This window comes from Elephas maximus, chromosome 9, assembly GCF_024166365.1.
Source record: "Elephas maximus indicus isolate mEleMax1 chromosome 9, mEleMax1 primary haplotype, whole genome shotgun sequence".
NCBI classification, from domain to species: Eukaryota; Metazoa; Chordata; class Mammalia; order Proboscidea; family Elephantidae; genus Elephas; species Elephas maximus.
Window position 1 is genome coordinate 16391150 of NC_064827.1, and position 15955 is coordinate 16407104.

The window sequence follows — 15955 nt, forward strand, 5'->3', positions numbered from 1 at the left end:
CAAAGGGAAAGAGTAGGACTATGGTCAGCTTTATTTAGGACCAAAAACATGACCACTGATTTTTCTTTATTCTTATAGAAACTGGTAGGTTTGTGATTTTACGCCATTTTCCCCAGAGCCATTCCCAGGAGTTGCATTCTTTTCATTGACTGTAAATGAAGGTACATAATGTACTCCACCTGGTCCCTGATCCTCATGGCCCTTCCCAACCCAGACCTCTCCTAGGTGCTAAAGGAAAGACAGCACATACCATGGCCTTGAGGTGGGCTGCATCAATATTCCCGTATTTGTCCACCTCCACTGGCTGAATCTTCATGCCTGCCATGTGGGCACTTGCCGGATTGGTCCCATGTGCTGATTTTGGAATGAGGCAAACCTTAGGAATGGAGAGAGAGGAAGGAAGGAGAAAAAAATCATCAACACTATTTGGCAACCCGGATCCTATGCACGTACCCAAAAGAAGTGAAAGCGGGAACACAACAGATACTTGTACACCAGTGTTCACTGCAGCACTGTTCACCATAGCCAAAAGGTGGAAACAACCTAAATGTCCATAACAAATGAATGGATCAATTGTGGTGCTTACACACAATGTAAATTACTCAGACTTAAAGAGACATGAACCCAAGCCTATGGCCCCCAGACACTCTCCTAACCCTAATCTGAAACCACTCCCGAAGCCTACTTTCCAGACAAAGATTAGACAGGCCTACAACACAAAAACTAGCACATGTGAGAAAGTGTTTCTTAGTTCAATCAAATATACGAGACCAAATGGGCAAATCCTGTCTAAAAGCAAGACGAGACGGCAGGAAGAGACAGGAGCTGGACCAGTGGAAAGGCAGAGTGTGCTGGCACGTTGTGGGGATTGCAAAGAATGTCACAAAACAGTATGTGTATAAATTTTTGAATGAGGAATGAACTTGAGCTGCAAAGTTTCACCTAAAGCACAAAAAAAGAAGAAAAAAAGAGAGAGAGAAATGAAGTCGTGATACATGCCACAACGTCGTGCTGAGCAAAATCAGTCAGTCACAAAAGGACAAACACTGTATGATCTCACTTACAGGAGATAAGGAAATACACAGAAACCAAATCTTACTAGTGGTTACCAGGGGTGGGAGGGAGGGGGGAAGGGGAATTTTTGTTTGGGGGGCACTGAGTTGATATTAATAGCAGTGCAATGATTGAGAAAAAGACAGGGATAGGGATGGCACAACAGGAAGAGTGTAATCAACATCGTCGGATTATACACATAGAAATTGTTGAGTTGGCTAATGTTTTGTTATATATATTTTCACCACAAAAGGTCTATTCATAGTGACAAAAAGGTCCTACAACGTAATTGGAGCACAAATTAAATAGATGCCACATGCTTTTATTTAAGCTGACCCAATTTAATTATTACTGTTGTTGCAAAACTATGTCCAAAAGACGAGTTTGCATTTAATCTCCAACTATCATTACCTAAAAACTTGCAGATATCCATACTGTCTTCCCTTAGCCTGGCACACCAAAAATAGGCCTGTGCTTATCCTAACCTTGACTCAGTTATAGCATACAGGAAGCACCTTAAAAGATCAGAAATTGGAAGTCAAACTCTAGGACTCAAATGCCCACATCAGAGGTTCAGTGCTCTGCTCAGCTTCCCCAGGAGAGGTGAAAATGGTGGACATAACTCCAGTGCTAACTCTTGTTAATTGTCAGAAGAACCATAAACTAAGCACAACTGACCCCTGCCTGACTCTGGCATATGTATAAATGAATGTCTAGAGCCCATAGGAGGAGTCCCTGGGTGGTGCAAGTAATTAACGAGTTTGGCTGCTAACACACAGGTTTTAGGTTCAAGTCCACCCAGAGGTGCCTCAGAAGACAGACCTGGTGATCTGTTTCTGAAAAATCAACCATTGAAAATCCTGTGGAGCACTGTTCTGCTCTGACACACATGGAGTCGCCATGAGTTGGAATTGACTCAATGGTAGATGGTACTGGGTACCATCGGTAGAGCTCTTAGGGTCCAAAGGAACTCAGAAAAAGAAGATGTTGCTTCAACCTGAGAGATCAAACAAAAGCATCTCAGCTGCTGAAGCCTAAGCTGGATCCTGACGATGACCTGAATTCTTATGGAAGGTGGATGGTGGATGCAATGTTAGAACTCCCAGATTTAAATCATTTTCGTTTCTTCCCAACAGTCACAGGAGTGTGTGCAAACACACACGCTCTGGTAGACCTGATGATGTGCCTCTAGGAGAAAGTACCTCAACAAAAAATAACAAGAGAAACAATGACTACCCAGAAAATAATCCTTCTACTTTTTATCCCAGAACAATATTGCAACCTCTTGAAGAGAAATGGATGGTCGTTACAAAAATGGGCTTATAAAGGGAGTACTTAGCTTCCAGCTGTTTCCTCAAAAACAGTGAAGTAGTCCACTTACAAAAAACACAAGGGTTTGAAAAGAGAACTTGAACCAGAGGCAAACATGGAATTGCTTTGACGCTCACTCTTCTGCTGACTAGAGGTTTGTCCTCTCTTGAATGACTATTAGTCTTGTGCTGGTTATACTGTGTTGTCCTCATATCACTTTTTATGTTCTCAAAGCATTTTTCTTCCCTTTTTTTATTAAAAAAATTTTTTTTCTCATTTTCTCAGGGCCAAAGCTGGAGTCATCTGTCTTCTGTAAAGCTTAGGCCTCTCTCACAGGTATTTTATTCCACAAAAAGGGTATTTGAATAAAAGGATCTCTTCAGGGCAGAAGACTGACAAAGGAGGGAAAAGAGATTATTAAAAATGAATATTAAAAGTCCTAAATTAAGAATTCAGGGAAGTTCTACTAAAGCAAAAGGGTTCAAGCTAAAAATGTCAACCTCGCTATGGAAGGCTGATTGTTGTTGTAGTTGTTAGGTGCCGTCGAGTCGGTTCCAACTCATAGTTACCCTATGTACCAAAGAATGAAATACTGCCCTGTCCTGTGGCATTCTTAGAATCGTTGTTATGCTTGAGCCCACTGTTGCAGGCACTGTATCAATCCAACTCATTGAAGGTTGTCCTCTTTTCCGCTGACCCTGTAATTTGTTGGGTTCTAGTGGGTACTTTGCCAAGCACGATGTCCTTCTCCAGGGACTGATCCCTTCTGACAACATGTCCAAAGTATGTAAGATGCAGTCTCGCCATTCTTGCTTCTAAGGAGCATTCTGGTTGTACTTCTTCCAGGACAGATTTATTCATTCTTTTGGCAGTCCACGGTATATTCAATACTCTTTGCCAACACCCCAATTCAAAGGTATCAATTCTTCTTCAGTATTCCTTATTCATTGTCCAGCTTTCACATGCATATGATGTGATTGAAATTACCACGGCTTGGGTCAGGCACACCTTAGTCTTCAGGGTGACATTTTTGCTTTTCAACACTTTAAAGAGGTCCCTTGCAGCAGATTTACCCAATGCAATGCGTCTTTTGATTTCTTAACTGCTGATTCCATGGGTGTTCATTGTGGATCCAAGTAAAATGAAATTTTTGACAACTTCAATCTTTTCTCCGTTTATCATGATGTTGCTCATTGGTCCGGTTGTGAGGATTTTTGTTTTCTTTATGTTGAGGTATAATTCCTACTGAAGGCTGTGGTCTTTGATCTTTATTAGTAAGCTCTTCAAGTCCTCTTCACTTTCAGCAAGCAAGGTTGTGTCATCTGCATAACCCAGGTTGTTAATGAGTGTTCCTCCAATCCTGATGCCCCGTTCTTCTTCATATAGTACAGCTTCTTGGGATTATTTGCTCAGCATACAGATTGAATAGTTATGGTGAAAGGATACAACCCTGATGCACGACTTTCCTGACTTTAAAACACTCAGTATCCCCTTGTTCTTTCCAAACAACTGCCTCTTGATCTATGTGCAGGTTCCTCATGAGCACAATTAAGTGTTCTGGAATTCCCATTCTTCTCAATGTTATCCATAATTTGTTATGATCCACACAGTCGAATGACTTTGCATAGTCAATAAAACACAGGTAAACATCCTTCTGGTATTCTCTGGTTTCAGGCAGCTCCATCTGACATCGTGAATATCATCAGTCAGAACAAGGCCGGGGCCGACTGTGGAACAAACCATCAATTGCTCATATGCAAGTTCAAGGTGAAACTGAACAAAATCAGAGCAAGTCCACAAGGGCCAAAATATGACTTTGAGTATATCCCACCTGAATTTAGAGACCATTTCAAGAATAGACGTGACACCTTGAATACTAATGACCAAAGACCAGATGAATTGTGGAATGACATCAAGGACATTATACATGAAGAAAGCAAGAGGTCATTGAAAAGGCAGGAAAGAAAGAAAAAACCAAGACAGATGTCAGAGGAGACTCTGAAACTTGCTCTCAAACATTGAGCAGCTCAGGCAAAAGGAATAAATGATGAAGTAAAAGAACTGAAGGTTTCAAAGGGTGGCTCGAGAAAACAAAGTAAAGTATTATAATGACACGTGCAAAGAGCTGGAGATGGAAAACCAAAAGAGAAGAACACACTCAGCGATTTTCAAGCTGAAAGAACTGAAGAAAAAATTCAAGCCTCAAGTTGCAATAGTGAAGGATTCTATGGGGAAAATATTAAATGATGCAGGAAGCATCAAAATAAGGTGAGAGGAATATACAGAGTCATTATACCAAAAAGAATTCATTGACATTCAACCAATTCAAGAGGTAGCATATGATCAGGAACCGAAGGTACTGAAGGAAGAAGTCCAAGCTGCACTGAAGGTATTGGCGAAAAACAAGGCTCCAGGAATTGATGGAATATCAATTGAGATGTTTCAACAAACCGATACAGCGCTAGAGGTGCTCATTCGTCTATGCCAAGAAATATGGAAGACAGCTTCCTGGCCAGCTGACTGGAAGAGACCCATATTTATGCCTATTCCCAAGAAAGGCTGATCCAACCAAATGTGGATATTATAGAACAATACCATTAATATCACATGCAAGCAAAATTTTGCTGACACTCATTCAAAAGAGGCTGCAGCAGTAGATCGACGGGGAACTGCTAGAAATTCAGGCCGGTTTCAGAAGAGGACGTGGAACCAGGGATATCATTGTTGATGTCAGAAGGATCCTGGCTGAAAGCGGAGAATACCAGAAGGCAGGCTGATTAATGGCCCCCAAAGACATCCATGTCCTAATTCCCGGAACCTGTGAACGGTACCTTATACGACAAAAGGGACTTCGCAGATGTGAAAAAGTTAAGGATCGTGAGATGGGAAGATTTTCCTGGATGATCTAGCTGGACCCTACATGTAATCAAAAGGTCCTTATAAGAGAGAGGCAGAAGGCAAACTGACTACAGAGAAAGTAGACTGAAGCAAGAGATGGCCTCCAGAAGCCAGAAAAGGCAAGGAAGTGGATTTCTCCCTGGACCTCTAGAAGGAGCCAGCCCTGCTGACACCTTGACCTCAGGACTCCAGCCTAGTGATGTTGACTCAGACTTGCAGCCTCCGGAATGGTAAGCAAATAAATTTATGTGCTTTTCAGCCACTACATTTGTTAAAAAGCAAGAATGTCACTTTAAGGACTAAGGTGCACCTGACCCAGGCCATGGTGTTTTCCATCACCTCATATGCATGTGAAAGCAGGACAATGAGTGCCTTTGAATTATGGTGTAGGCAAAGGATATTGAATATACCTTTGACCACCAGAAGCACGGAAACCCTGAGGGCATTTGATTAGCTACAGCTGCCAACCAAAAGCTCAGCAGTTTGAACCCACCAGGCACTCCTTGGAAAGCCTATGGGGTGGTTCTCCTCTATCCTGTAGGGTCACTATGAGTCGGAATCAACTCGACGGCAACGGGTTTGGTTTGAATTGGGCCAGAAGAACGAACAAATCTGTCCTGGAAGAAGTACAGCTCCTTAGACGCGAGGATGGTGAGACTTCATCTCCCATACTTTGGACATGTTATCAGGAGGGACCAGGCCCTCGAGAAGGACATCATGCTTGGTAAAGTGGAGGGTCAGTAGAAAAGAGGAAGACCCTCAAGTCTAACAAGATGGACTGACACAGTGCTGCAACAATGGGCTCAAGCATAGCAATGATTGTAAGGACAGTGCAGGACTGGGCAGTTTTTTGTTCTGTTGTCCATAGGGTCCCTATGAGTCAGAACTGACTGAATGGCATCTAACAACAAAAAGTTTGTGGTAACTGGTTACAGCAGCAACAGGAAACTAATACCAGTTGCTGTCGAGTCGATTCTGACTCATGGCAGTCCCACTGATGTAGAGCTGCATTCCATATAGGGTTGATTTTTTAGAAGTAAATTGCCAGGCCTTTCTTCCAAGGTGTCCCTGGGTAGACTTGAACCTGTACCTTTTGGTTAGCAGCCAAGCACCCTGTTTGCACCACTCAGGGACTCCTGATATAAAAACCAGTGCAAAGAAAAAGTCTCAGTGGAATTGTCAATGATTCACTTATATGGTGCTGGTATAGACATTTCTATTTGGGGAACTTTTATTCTTTTTTATAAATGTTAGCATCTCCTGACTTTAAAACTATAGTGTTATGAGGGATATGGAAGTAACAGGACCCAGATCTGATCCTGTGGTTTATCTAAAGCTATCCCAGCTTCTGGCGCATTTACATCCATTTAGGTGGATGTGATGTTTTCTGAACTCCCCAGGGTGCCTGGCACAGTACATCACCCAGCACAGATGATCCTCAAAGACTTGCTGAATGAGAGAAGGAGTAAGGCGGTGCACTATTGTGCAAGGGAAATTGGTTTCTTATCACTCGCAAAATCCAGCAACCGAAGGCCACTAATTAGGAAGCTGGGAAGAGACAAATAACCCCAGTCAGGTTTTGTTTCTTTCTTTTTGGTCCATTTTTTTCCCCTTTGTATAGGAACCTCAGTGTCTGCTCAGCAAGACTGAGTCATTATTTGACTAGCAAATGGAGCTATTAAGTGCCTAGGGAGGTATCTGGCACATGGCAATTGCTATACACGTGTTTGTTAAATAAACTTGTATTCCCTGCAAACGAAAGTTGTAAATCAGGAACTTGGACACTACATTTTAGGAACTCCTGAAATTTAACCTAAGAGCAAATGTGCAAACAACTTCAAGAAGCACCTTTCCACAAGAAAACCATCAGAAACTCAAGTGGTTTGGTAGCATTTTCCCCCACACTTCCTTTCAAAGAAGATACATTTTACTGGATTCGATTAGTGTCTATTGCGCAGGAGCAGCTGCCTCAGACGTCACAGACGTGGGAAAGCCCTCCCTGATTATTTGAATCGTTAAGTCATTTTTTTCTACTCTAACGAAAAGAGTTGGCCGCACTTAAGACCTTTAATCTAGAGAGGATGCCAACATTGCCAAACTCGTGATTTCTGCATTTTCTGCAAGACCAGTGACTGGATGCCCCTCCTTCCCTCCCTCCCTGAAGGGCAGTACCCAGCTCCTCACCGTCGTTCAGAATGGAATGGCCACTCACAACACTTCTGTGATTGGGCCACCACCCACCCCATCCCACTTACTTCGGCAGCAGAAGCCACCCCTGCACTCTCTGCTCTAACTCTCCTGGGACTGGCAGACCCCTTTGTCCTGCCTCTGACTCCTACCCACGGCTCCCTCTAAGAATTCCATCTCCACAGTTCAGCAGGAATCCTGGCTTATCGCTGGACATCACCAGAACGCATCAGCCAGGAACACAGGGCTCCTTCAGCCATAATTTGGACCCAAAGGCACTGCCACTGGGGACTAGCGGAATCCCATCAAACCCATTAGCATCTGCTGGTCTCCACAAAGGACCCCATGAGGCAATTAGGACCCAGGCGGCCTCCTTGGAAACTAGACTCTCATAAACCAGTTGTTATCGAGTTGATTCCAACTCATGGTGACCCCATTTGTGCTGGAGTAGAACTGTGCTCCACAGCGTCTTCACTGGCTGATTTTTCAAAAGTAGATAGCCAGGTCTTTCTTCCAAGGCACCTCTCGGTAGACTTGAACTGCCAATCTTTAGGTTAGCAGCAGAGTGCATTAACCATTTGCTCCACTCAGAGACTCCAAACTCTCATACCCAAAGCAAATAATGAGGCAGAAACACAAATTCTGCTCTATGTCATTTTTCTGTCAATCTTTTGTTGTTACGTGCTTTCGAGTTGATTTCAAGCAAAGCGACCCCGTGTAACAGACTAGAATGCCCTGTAGGGTCTTCTTGGCTGTAATCTTTGCTTGCCAAGACTTTCTCCTGTGGAGCAGCTGGGTGGGTTCAAACTTCCAACCTTTAGGTTAGCAGCTGAGCTCTTAATCATTTGTGCCACCAGGACTCCTTGCTTGATTTCATTTTTGTTGCTTATAGGTGAGAATCATCTATGGGGAATTTATTTATTCAATAAATTTTTTTTTTTTTAGTATAAATATGACCAGAACTGTGCTTAGGCACAATGGAGGCTACAGAAAAACTGAAGCGTGGTCTCTGGCCTCTGTCCAGGCCTACAGTCAGGCAGAGCCAAGGAGAGGAAGCCTGGAATGGCAACTTTCCCGCCCCTTCCTCCCTTTGCTCCCTGGGGAGAGCAGCTCCACAGCCAACTGGAGGCATTTACATAGCGGATTTCAGCACAAGCCTTTAATCTCTGTATGTTTTTCCTCACAATGGTCAAATGAGCTGTCTTGGAGGCAAGGATCATAATGGCCGGTTCACAGAAATGTGTCTCTTTATTAACAGTGTTCCCCCATCTGCTTCTGAGAGTGTCCACGGAAGGAAAGAGAAAGCCCTGGGAGCCTGAGGGCTGGACACGCTGCTGCACCCTGGTGGGCAAGTGCTGCCCGTCCGTCCATACTCACTGTTCGGTGCCTCTCTCCCTTCTGATCCAAGTATGCGCGGATAGTGGCCAGCCCTGCGTATTCCCCCTGGGCTCCACTGCAAGACAAGAAGAGAAAGATCATTTACTCATTCAGTATTCACTGGGCACCGGCCAGGCATTCACGGGTGTGTGGCACAGTCAACCTCCTGGACACCACGGGAAGCCCATCTAAGCTCTCCACGGGAGCCGCAAGGCTGTGAACGGCCAAACAAACAACACCCGGTGGTGCCCTGAAGCTCACCTACTCCTGCCCCCAAATGGGCCTTCCGGGCCCTCACTCAGGACCATGCACTTAAAGAGACCTTTTTTAATTATGGAGAATTTCAAAATTACACAAAAACAGAAAGAAGAATGTAATGAACCCCCATGGACCTATCACCCAGCTTTAACAATGGTCAACTTCCGGTCAGTCTTGTTTCACCTCTATCCCTCACTAACCCCTCTCGCTCTGAACTATATTACTAGGAAGCAGATCCCAAGCATCATTTCATCCGTAAAAACTTCAATACGTGTCTTTCAAAGTTACAAATTGTTTTTATTATGGTAAAATATATATAACAAAATATTGGCCATTTCAACCATTTTCACGTGTACAACCCAGTGACATTAACTACATTCACTGTGTACAGTGATTACCACTTCCATTTCCAGATTTTCCCATCACCCTTAACAGCCAGTCACTGCCCCCTAAAACCATAATGCCTCCTTTCCCCGCTCCTGGAAACCCTGGTGGCACAGTGGTTAAGAGCTATGGCTGCTAACCAAAAAGTCAGCAGTTTGAATCCACCAGATGCTCCTTGGAAACTCTATGGGGCAGCTCTACTCTGTCCTATAGGGTTGCTAAGAGTTGGAATCGACTCAATGGCAATGGGTTTGGGTTTGGGGTTTCCCCTCCTACCCGTCCCTGGTAACCCCTAATCAACTTTGGTCTCTATGCATTTGCCTATTATGTGGGCTCATAGAATTTTTGTCCTTTGTGTCTGACGTATTTCACTCAACATAATGTTTTCAAGGTTTATCCGTGTCGTGGTATGTACCAGAACTTCATTTCTCTTTATACGGCTGAGTAATATTTCATTGCATAGACTATATTTGCTTATTCATTCATCTGCTGATGGACACTTGGGATGTTTCCCCCTTGTGGTGATTGTGAGTAGTGCTGCTGTGAACACTGGTATAAGAATTATTTTTAAAAATATAGCTACAATACCACTAAAAAACTATCACCCCTAAAATAATTCATAATAGGAATTTCCTAATATCATTCAATATTTAGTCGGTGATCAGATTACCCCCAAAGGAACCAAGCCCTTTTAACCTGGCACCATGGTAATCAATCTCCGCCCAGTCCCCCGCAGATGAGAGCAGGCAGACGGCCACTCTCATCCCACCGTCCTCAAAGGCGCCGCTCTTAAGCATAGTTAGTTAATGACGAAATTCCTGAGGGCACGGCTGAGGCCACCGTAAACTTATTTAATGTTCCCAGTTCTCTGCACAAGAAGGAAAGGGAAGTGAGTAATAGGTTCTTTCGTTCCATTCAAAATAAGTATGTTATCCACTTCACAAACTCACACCATCCTTCAACTCTGGTAAGAGCCAAATGGTCTTGGGGTCCATGCCTTCTGGTCACCCCATAATACTGAGCTTTTTAAAAAGCATGCAGCTAAAGAATAGGTAAGATAATTTTTTCCCCCCAAACTAAAAGTTAACACTTAGGACATCGGAATATTTGTTTTGGTTTTTGTTGTTGAGGGAACATAGGGATGGAACAATTTAGATTTGAATTTTTTGCAAATTATTGTAGGAGCATTGATGGTTCGTGTCACGAGGCAGCAGAACTGGTGATTTGGGGCTCAGCATGGAAAGAGGCCAAAGAACAGGGATAAAGCCTGGGGTGCAGGGCGGGGGTCCAGGGCTTTGAGCCTAGGTGGAGAAAGAAGAAAAAAGGTGATGTCCATAGCATGGGCATCTCTGGCAGCACACAGGCTAGAGTAGCTGACTGATAAAAATAATAAGTACAAACTGCTCCATTAATTAAGCACTTCCTGTATACCAGACCACAAGGCACTGGCAATTCAGTGTTAGAATTCTTGCCTACCATGTGGAAGACCTGGGTTCAATTTCCCAGCCAGTGCTTTTCACGTGCAGCCACCACCCGTCTAACAGTGGAGGCTTGCCTGTTGCTATGGTGCTGAACAGGTTTCAGTAGAGCTTCAAGACTAAGACTAGGAAGAAAGGCCTGATGATCTACTTCCAAGAATCAGCCAACGAACACTCTACATATAGAAATGGCAAATGTTTGGTTACCTCTATATTTACTGCTCATCTGATAATACCACCCCACACATGTGCTGTACATTGAACATGAGTACAGATCTCACACTTAAATGCTGTGTGCCTCTCAATTAGGCATAAGCGTTGAGAGTATTAGACTTCTGTTTCCCCACATGCAGAACCACCCTATGTATATAGCAGCTCTGCAAGAAATGCTTAGTAGATCTGTTCAAAACTGAGTTCTACCCTCTAGCCCTGGCAATCCACATTAATGTCATGCTTCCCCCCATGGTAAGGGGCCTTAACAAGTGGGTTTTCTTTTCTTCCCTGTGTTTTCCTGACTTCTACTTAACTTGTTTTGATGGAAAGCCAACCCAGGTGTTTGGGCTGGGAATGGAAGAGCAGACGGCTGGAACTAAGCTAGTACTCCAAGAGGAAGCCAGTATGCTAATCACCTGATCAGAAATGACGTGGGTTTTGTTTTTGTTTGTTTTTGCCTCAGATGCTCTTAAACTCATCTGTTTCAACCCAACAAGTGCAAACAACGTGTTCTGATCACCCAGGCTTACCATCGCCCAAGGATGCTATTAAAATAAGGGGGTGATTAGTGCCACCTATTGGTGGAACCGTTTTATGGAAACTAGAGTAACTATCGGCATCACCTAAACTGAGAGACCACCGCAATCACCACGATGTGTGGAGGGGAAGCCAGGACAATAGTTTTCTGAAGTCTATTTAAGATGAAGCGGCTCACCCGCCTCGGTGAGGGGGTTGCCAGAGAGCTCTGACCCTGGGTGCCGGCAGAAACTTCAACTCCCAGAAAAACTACTCAAGCTGCTGAAAGAACTGCTACAGGCTGCACTGTTTAATGTAGAACGAGTGAAAACTGGAAGACAGCATCTTCCATAACCCAGACTCATTCTACAAAGAATATACGAGAGATTCGGGAGACAAGAAGAACTAGAACCACAATATAACAGGTACAAAGACCCACAAGGTGAAAATAAAAGGGAGTTGAAGGGATCTGACAGTTTTGTGATGATTTAAGCATAGACCCTACTACCCACAAAAAAAAAACCCACTGCCGTCGAGTCGATTCCGACTCATAGCGACCCTATAGGACAGAGTATAAGTATCAGCATTTTTGGTCATAAATGTGGAAGTTTGGGGCAGCTGCTCAATGTGAATTTAGCAAAAAAAAAAAAAAAGGAATTTATAAACGGTGCAGCAGAGCTGGGGAGAGCTAAAAGCTCTTTTGCCAAGAGTTTAAGGCCACAGTCAAGTCCAAAGATTTATACCATTTTACTTTTACCATCACAAAGGACCCTAGGCAAAAAAAAAAAAAAAGGTTTAGATTTAGAAACGGCCGTTGTGTGTTGAAATTTTGGTATCCGGTTTAAAGCGTTAGGTCTTCAGAACAAATTCTTACTGGAATATCACAAAAGACCAATCCCAAGGGACACTCGGGAGCTTCTGCTAGACTCTGGAATATGATTGCAGATGAGCTATCTAACAATGATGAAGAATGAGTTGTAGTTATTAGTTCCCATGGAGTCGATCTCTGCTCACGGAGACCCCGTGTGCTGCCCACTCTTACAGACGACTTTGTAGGCACGCACGGCCAGTAGTCGGGGTGGAAAGCACTGCACTGCCCAAGCAGAAAAAATTAAGACAGATTAAGATCATGAAACAAATTTTATCCTGTAAAGGAGGCATCTAGGTCAGTTACTGTGTACGTTTGTTGCTGATTGCAGCAATCAGCCCGGATCAATCATGAATGCAAAATAACCTTATTCTGCTCTAAAAAAAAAAAAAAAAGGGCTGACTTTATGGACGCTGTGAGAAATGTCTTAGATGTGGCTGCTCTGGAATATTTCAAGATGGGTCATTGTTGCTGTTGTTTTGAAAAGAAAATTTTCTGCATGATTTTTATATTTACCAAAAAGTGACATGGAACCCGTTTTGCAGAATATACTATAATTCAGGATTTTGGATGAATACCAGCAGTTACCAAACTCCTGGCGAATGGTATCGTAATTAAGAAAAGAATGCTTGTGTTCTCAAGCGGGATGTTGTTGTATTTTTATACAAGTCAAAAGCTGTTTAAAATGCACCTTAAAGATGATGATCTCATTATGGATTCTAACATTTTTAAAACTTAGTGGCAGGAATTCTAAACGTACATATACAAAATTTGTGTACATAAGTTTATAAAATATATATCTATTCCTTGCAATTCAAAAATTCCATTTGTTGTGAATGATCAACTATCTGGATTTACCACACCTATCTTATTTTAGGAAACCCTGGTGGCGTTAGTGGTTAAGAGCTACAGCTGCTAACTAAAGGTCAGCAGTTCGAATCCACCAGCCGCTCCTTGGAAACTTGATGGGGCAGTTCTACTCCATCCTATATGGTTGCTATGAGTTGGAATCGACTGGACAGCAGTGGATTTTTTAATCTGATTTTAACCATATCTATTTTGGTTTGTTTTAATTTTATCTAGACTCACATCTGAAAAACATTCTATAGTTTGCACAACATGGCAGTTTGCCATAAGCCACATTTAGAGTGTGCGATTGCAGGAAAGTTTTCTTTTACACAGTTTACAAGTCAGTGGGCTTATTGAATTTCTAATTAATATTTGAACTTCCTAAAAATTTTCTTATACTCTTTTTTAAGTATATTTTACTACATTTAAAAGGATATTTTCCCGTGAAAAATATTTCTCTCATATGTGGTAAATTGTGAATTTAAGGATTAAGTTGATTGATTCTCGTCAACTGTCTGTAATATCTAGAATGTCTAACATTCAATCCTATGTATAAACTGTAATATTTTGGAAGCTAAAATATATATTGTTGTCCAAAAAAATCAAAATGAAGTGCCCCCTCCATCTTCAGCCGAAATCTATTCTTCCAGTTATGTTACCATCTGTTCCTCCTGCTCTTTCTCGTCAAAATGAACCCTGTAGTTGATGGGAAATGTGGTAGCCACCATGGGTAACAGCTGCACAACACCGTTAGTGTAATGATATCACTAAGTTGTACATCTGAGAAATGTCAAACTGGCAAATATATACTTTCACAACATTAAAAAAAAAAGAACCCTGTAGGGCAACACAAGAATGACTTATAAGTTGTCCAAAGAAATGCAAAGCCTAAGACACTGCCTGCACCTCCTTCGCAAGCGCTCTTATGCAGTGTTTTGAAAATCACTTTCTGTTGACTCCATCTCACATGTGAAAAGAGGACCTTAATGCATTTGACTTTCACATGCCAGACGTGCCTTGCTGCCCTACATGTAGTGGCTTGGCCATCGAAGACCGGTTTCAAGGTTTACTTCAGCTGAAGATACTCGTCATCTGACTAAACCTCCCTCTTTGGTATTCCTCCAGGCCAACTCACTCCCCAACCCAGTGGCTGCACGTTAGAGTCCCCTGAGGAGCTTGTAAAAAATTAAGATGCCGGGGCCCCAGGCATCTAATTGATTTGGGGGGTAGGTAGGGCCTTGGTAGTCTTCAAAAGCTCCCCCGGGTAATTCTAATATGCAGCCAGGTGTTAGAACCCTGCAGCCCCATTGGTTCTCAGAGTGCCATCCCCAGACCAGCAGCATCAGCATCACCTGGAAATTTCTTAGAAATTCTTGGGCTGCACCCCAGACTTACTGAATCGAAACTCTGGGGCTGAGCAATTCCACAAGCTTTCCAGATGATTCTCATACACAACAAAGTCCAAGGCCATTAATTACACCTGCTCACACTTTAAGACTCTCCCCAGGAGAAGAGTCTGAGAGAGCAGTTGCCTACATTCCAGATCACAGTTTGCAGTTTTCAAAGACAAAAACCACTTCATTAATTTCATAAGCCAAGTAAGCTAATAGTAATTCAGGCTTGTTTTTCACTTTCGATATCCATGGAAGGTGTTAATTATTGTTTCTCTCTGCCTAAACATTACATTGTAATTCTACCCCAGCAGTTCCTAGAGGGTATTTGTGAGCTGCTGAATGATTTTCAGAGTGTTAAAGTGTTAGGGGGAACAAGCTGAAGCAAGCCATGCTGGGCAGAATGGGAAATGCAAAGGTAATTAAATATTATTACGCTATTTTCTCCACCAAGCTGAAAATGCTCTTTGGGGTGGGAGGGTAAGAAAATAAATCCAAGAAAATGGAATAAGCTTCTTGAGGGTTTTGTTTTAGGCCTTTTAAATACCCTTGTAGTCCCTTGTTGTTGTTGTTGTTGTTGTTGTTGTTAGGTGCTGTCGAGTCGGTTCTGACTCATAGCGACCCTATGCACAACAGAACGAAACACTGCCCAGTCCTAAGCCATCCTTACACTCGTTGTTATGCTTGAGCTCATTGTTGCAGCCACTGTGTCAATCCACCTTGTTGAGGGTCTTCCTCTTTTCCACTGGACCCTGTACTCTGCCAAGCATGATGTCCTTCTCCAGGGACTCATCCCTCCTGGCAACATATCCAAAGTATGTAAGACGCAGTCTTGCCATCCTTGCCTCTAAGGAGCATTCTGGCCACACTTCTTCCAAGACAGATTTGTTCGTTCTTTTGGCAGTCCATGGTATATTCAATATTCTTCGCCAACACTGCAATTCAAAGGCGTCAACTCTTCTTTGGTCTTCCGCATTCATTGTCCAGCTTTGACATGCATATGACGTGATTGAAAATACCATGGCTTGGGTCAGGCACACTTCAGTCTTCAGGGCAACGTCTTTGCTCTTCAGCACTTTGAAGAGGTCCTTTGCAGCAGATTTACCCGATGCAATGCGTCTTTTGATTTCTTGACTGCTGCTTCCGTGGCTGTTGATTGTGGATACAACTTC

The 15955-nt window shown here is 43.0% G+C and overlaps 1 protein-coding gene across 1 annotated transcript in view; it reads right to left on the reverse strand.

Annotated features, from left to right (window-relative positions):
- The window catches only part of GLDC (glycine decarboxylase), a 92650-nt gene that overhangs the window by 21324 nt on the left and 55371 nt on the right, over positions 1 to 15955 (reverse strand). The window contains exons 16-17 of the mRNA XM_049896780.1: positions 8827 to 8902; positions 251 to 376 (exon numbers count right to left, since the gene is read on the reverse strand). Of these exons, the coding sequence (XP_049752737.1) occupies positions 251 to 376; positions 8827 to 8902 (202 nt within the window). The remainder of the gene's footprint in view (positions 1 to 250; positions 377 to 8826; positions 8903 to 15955) is intronic.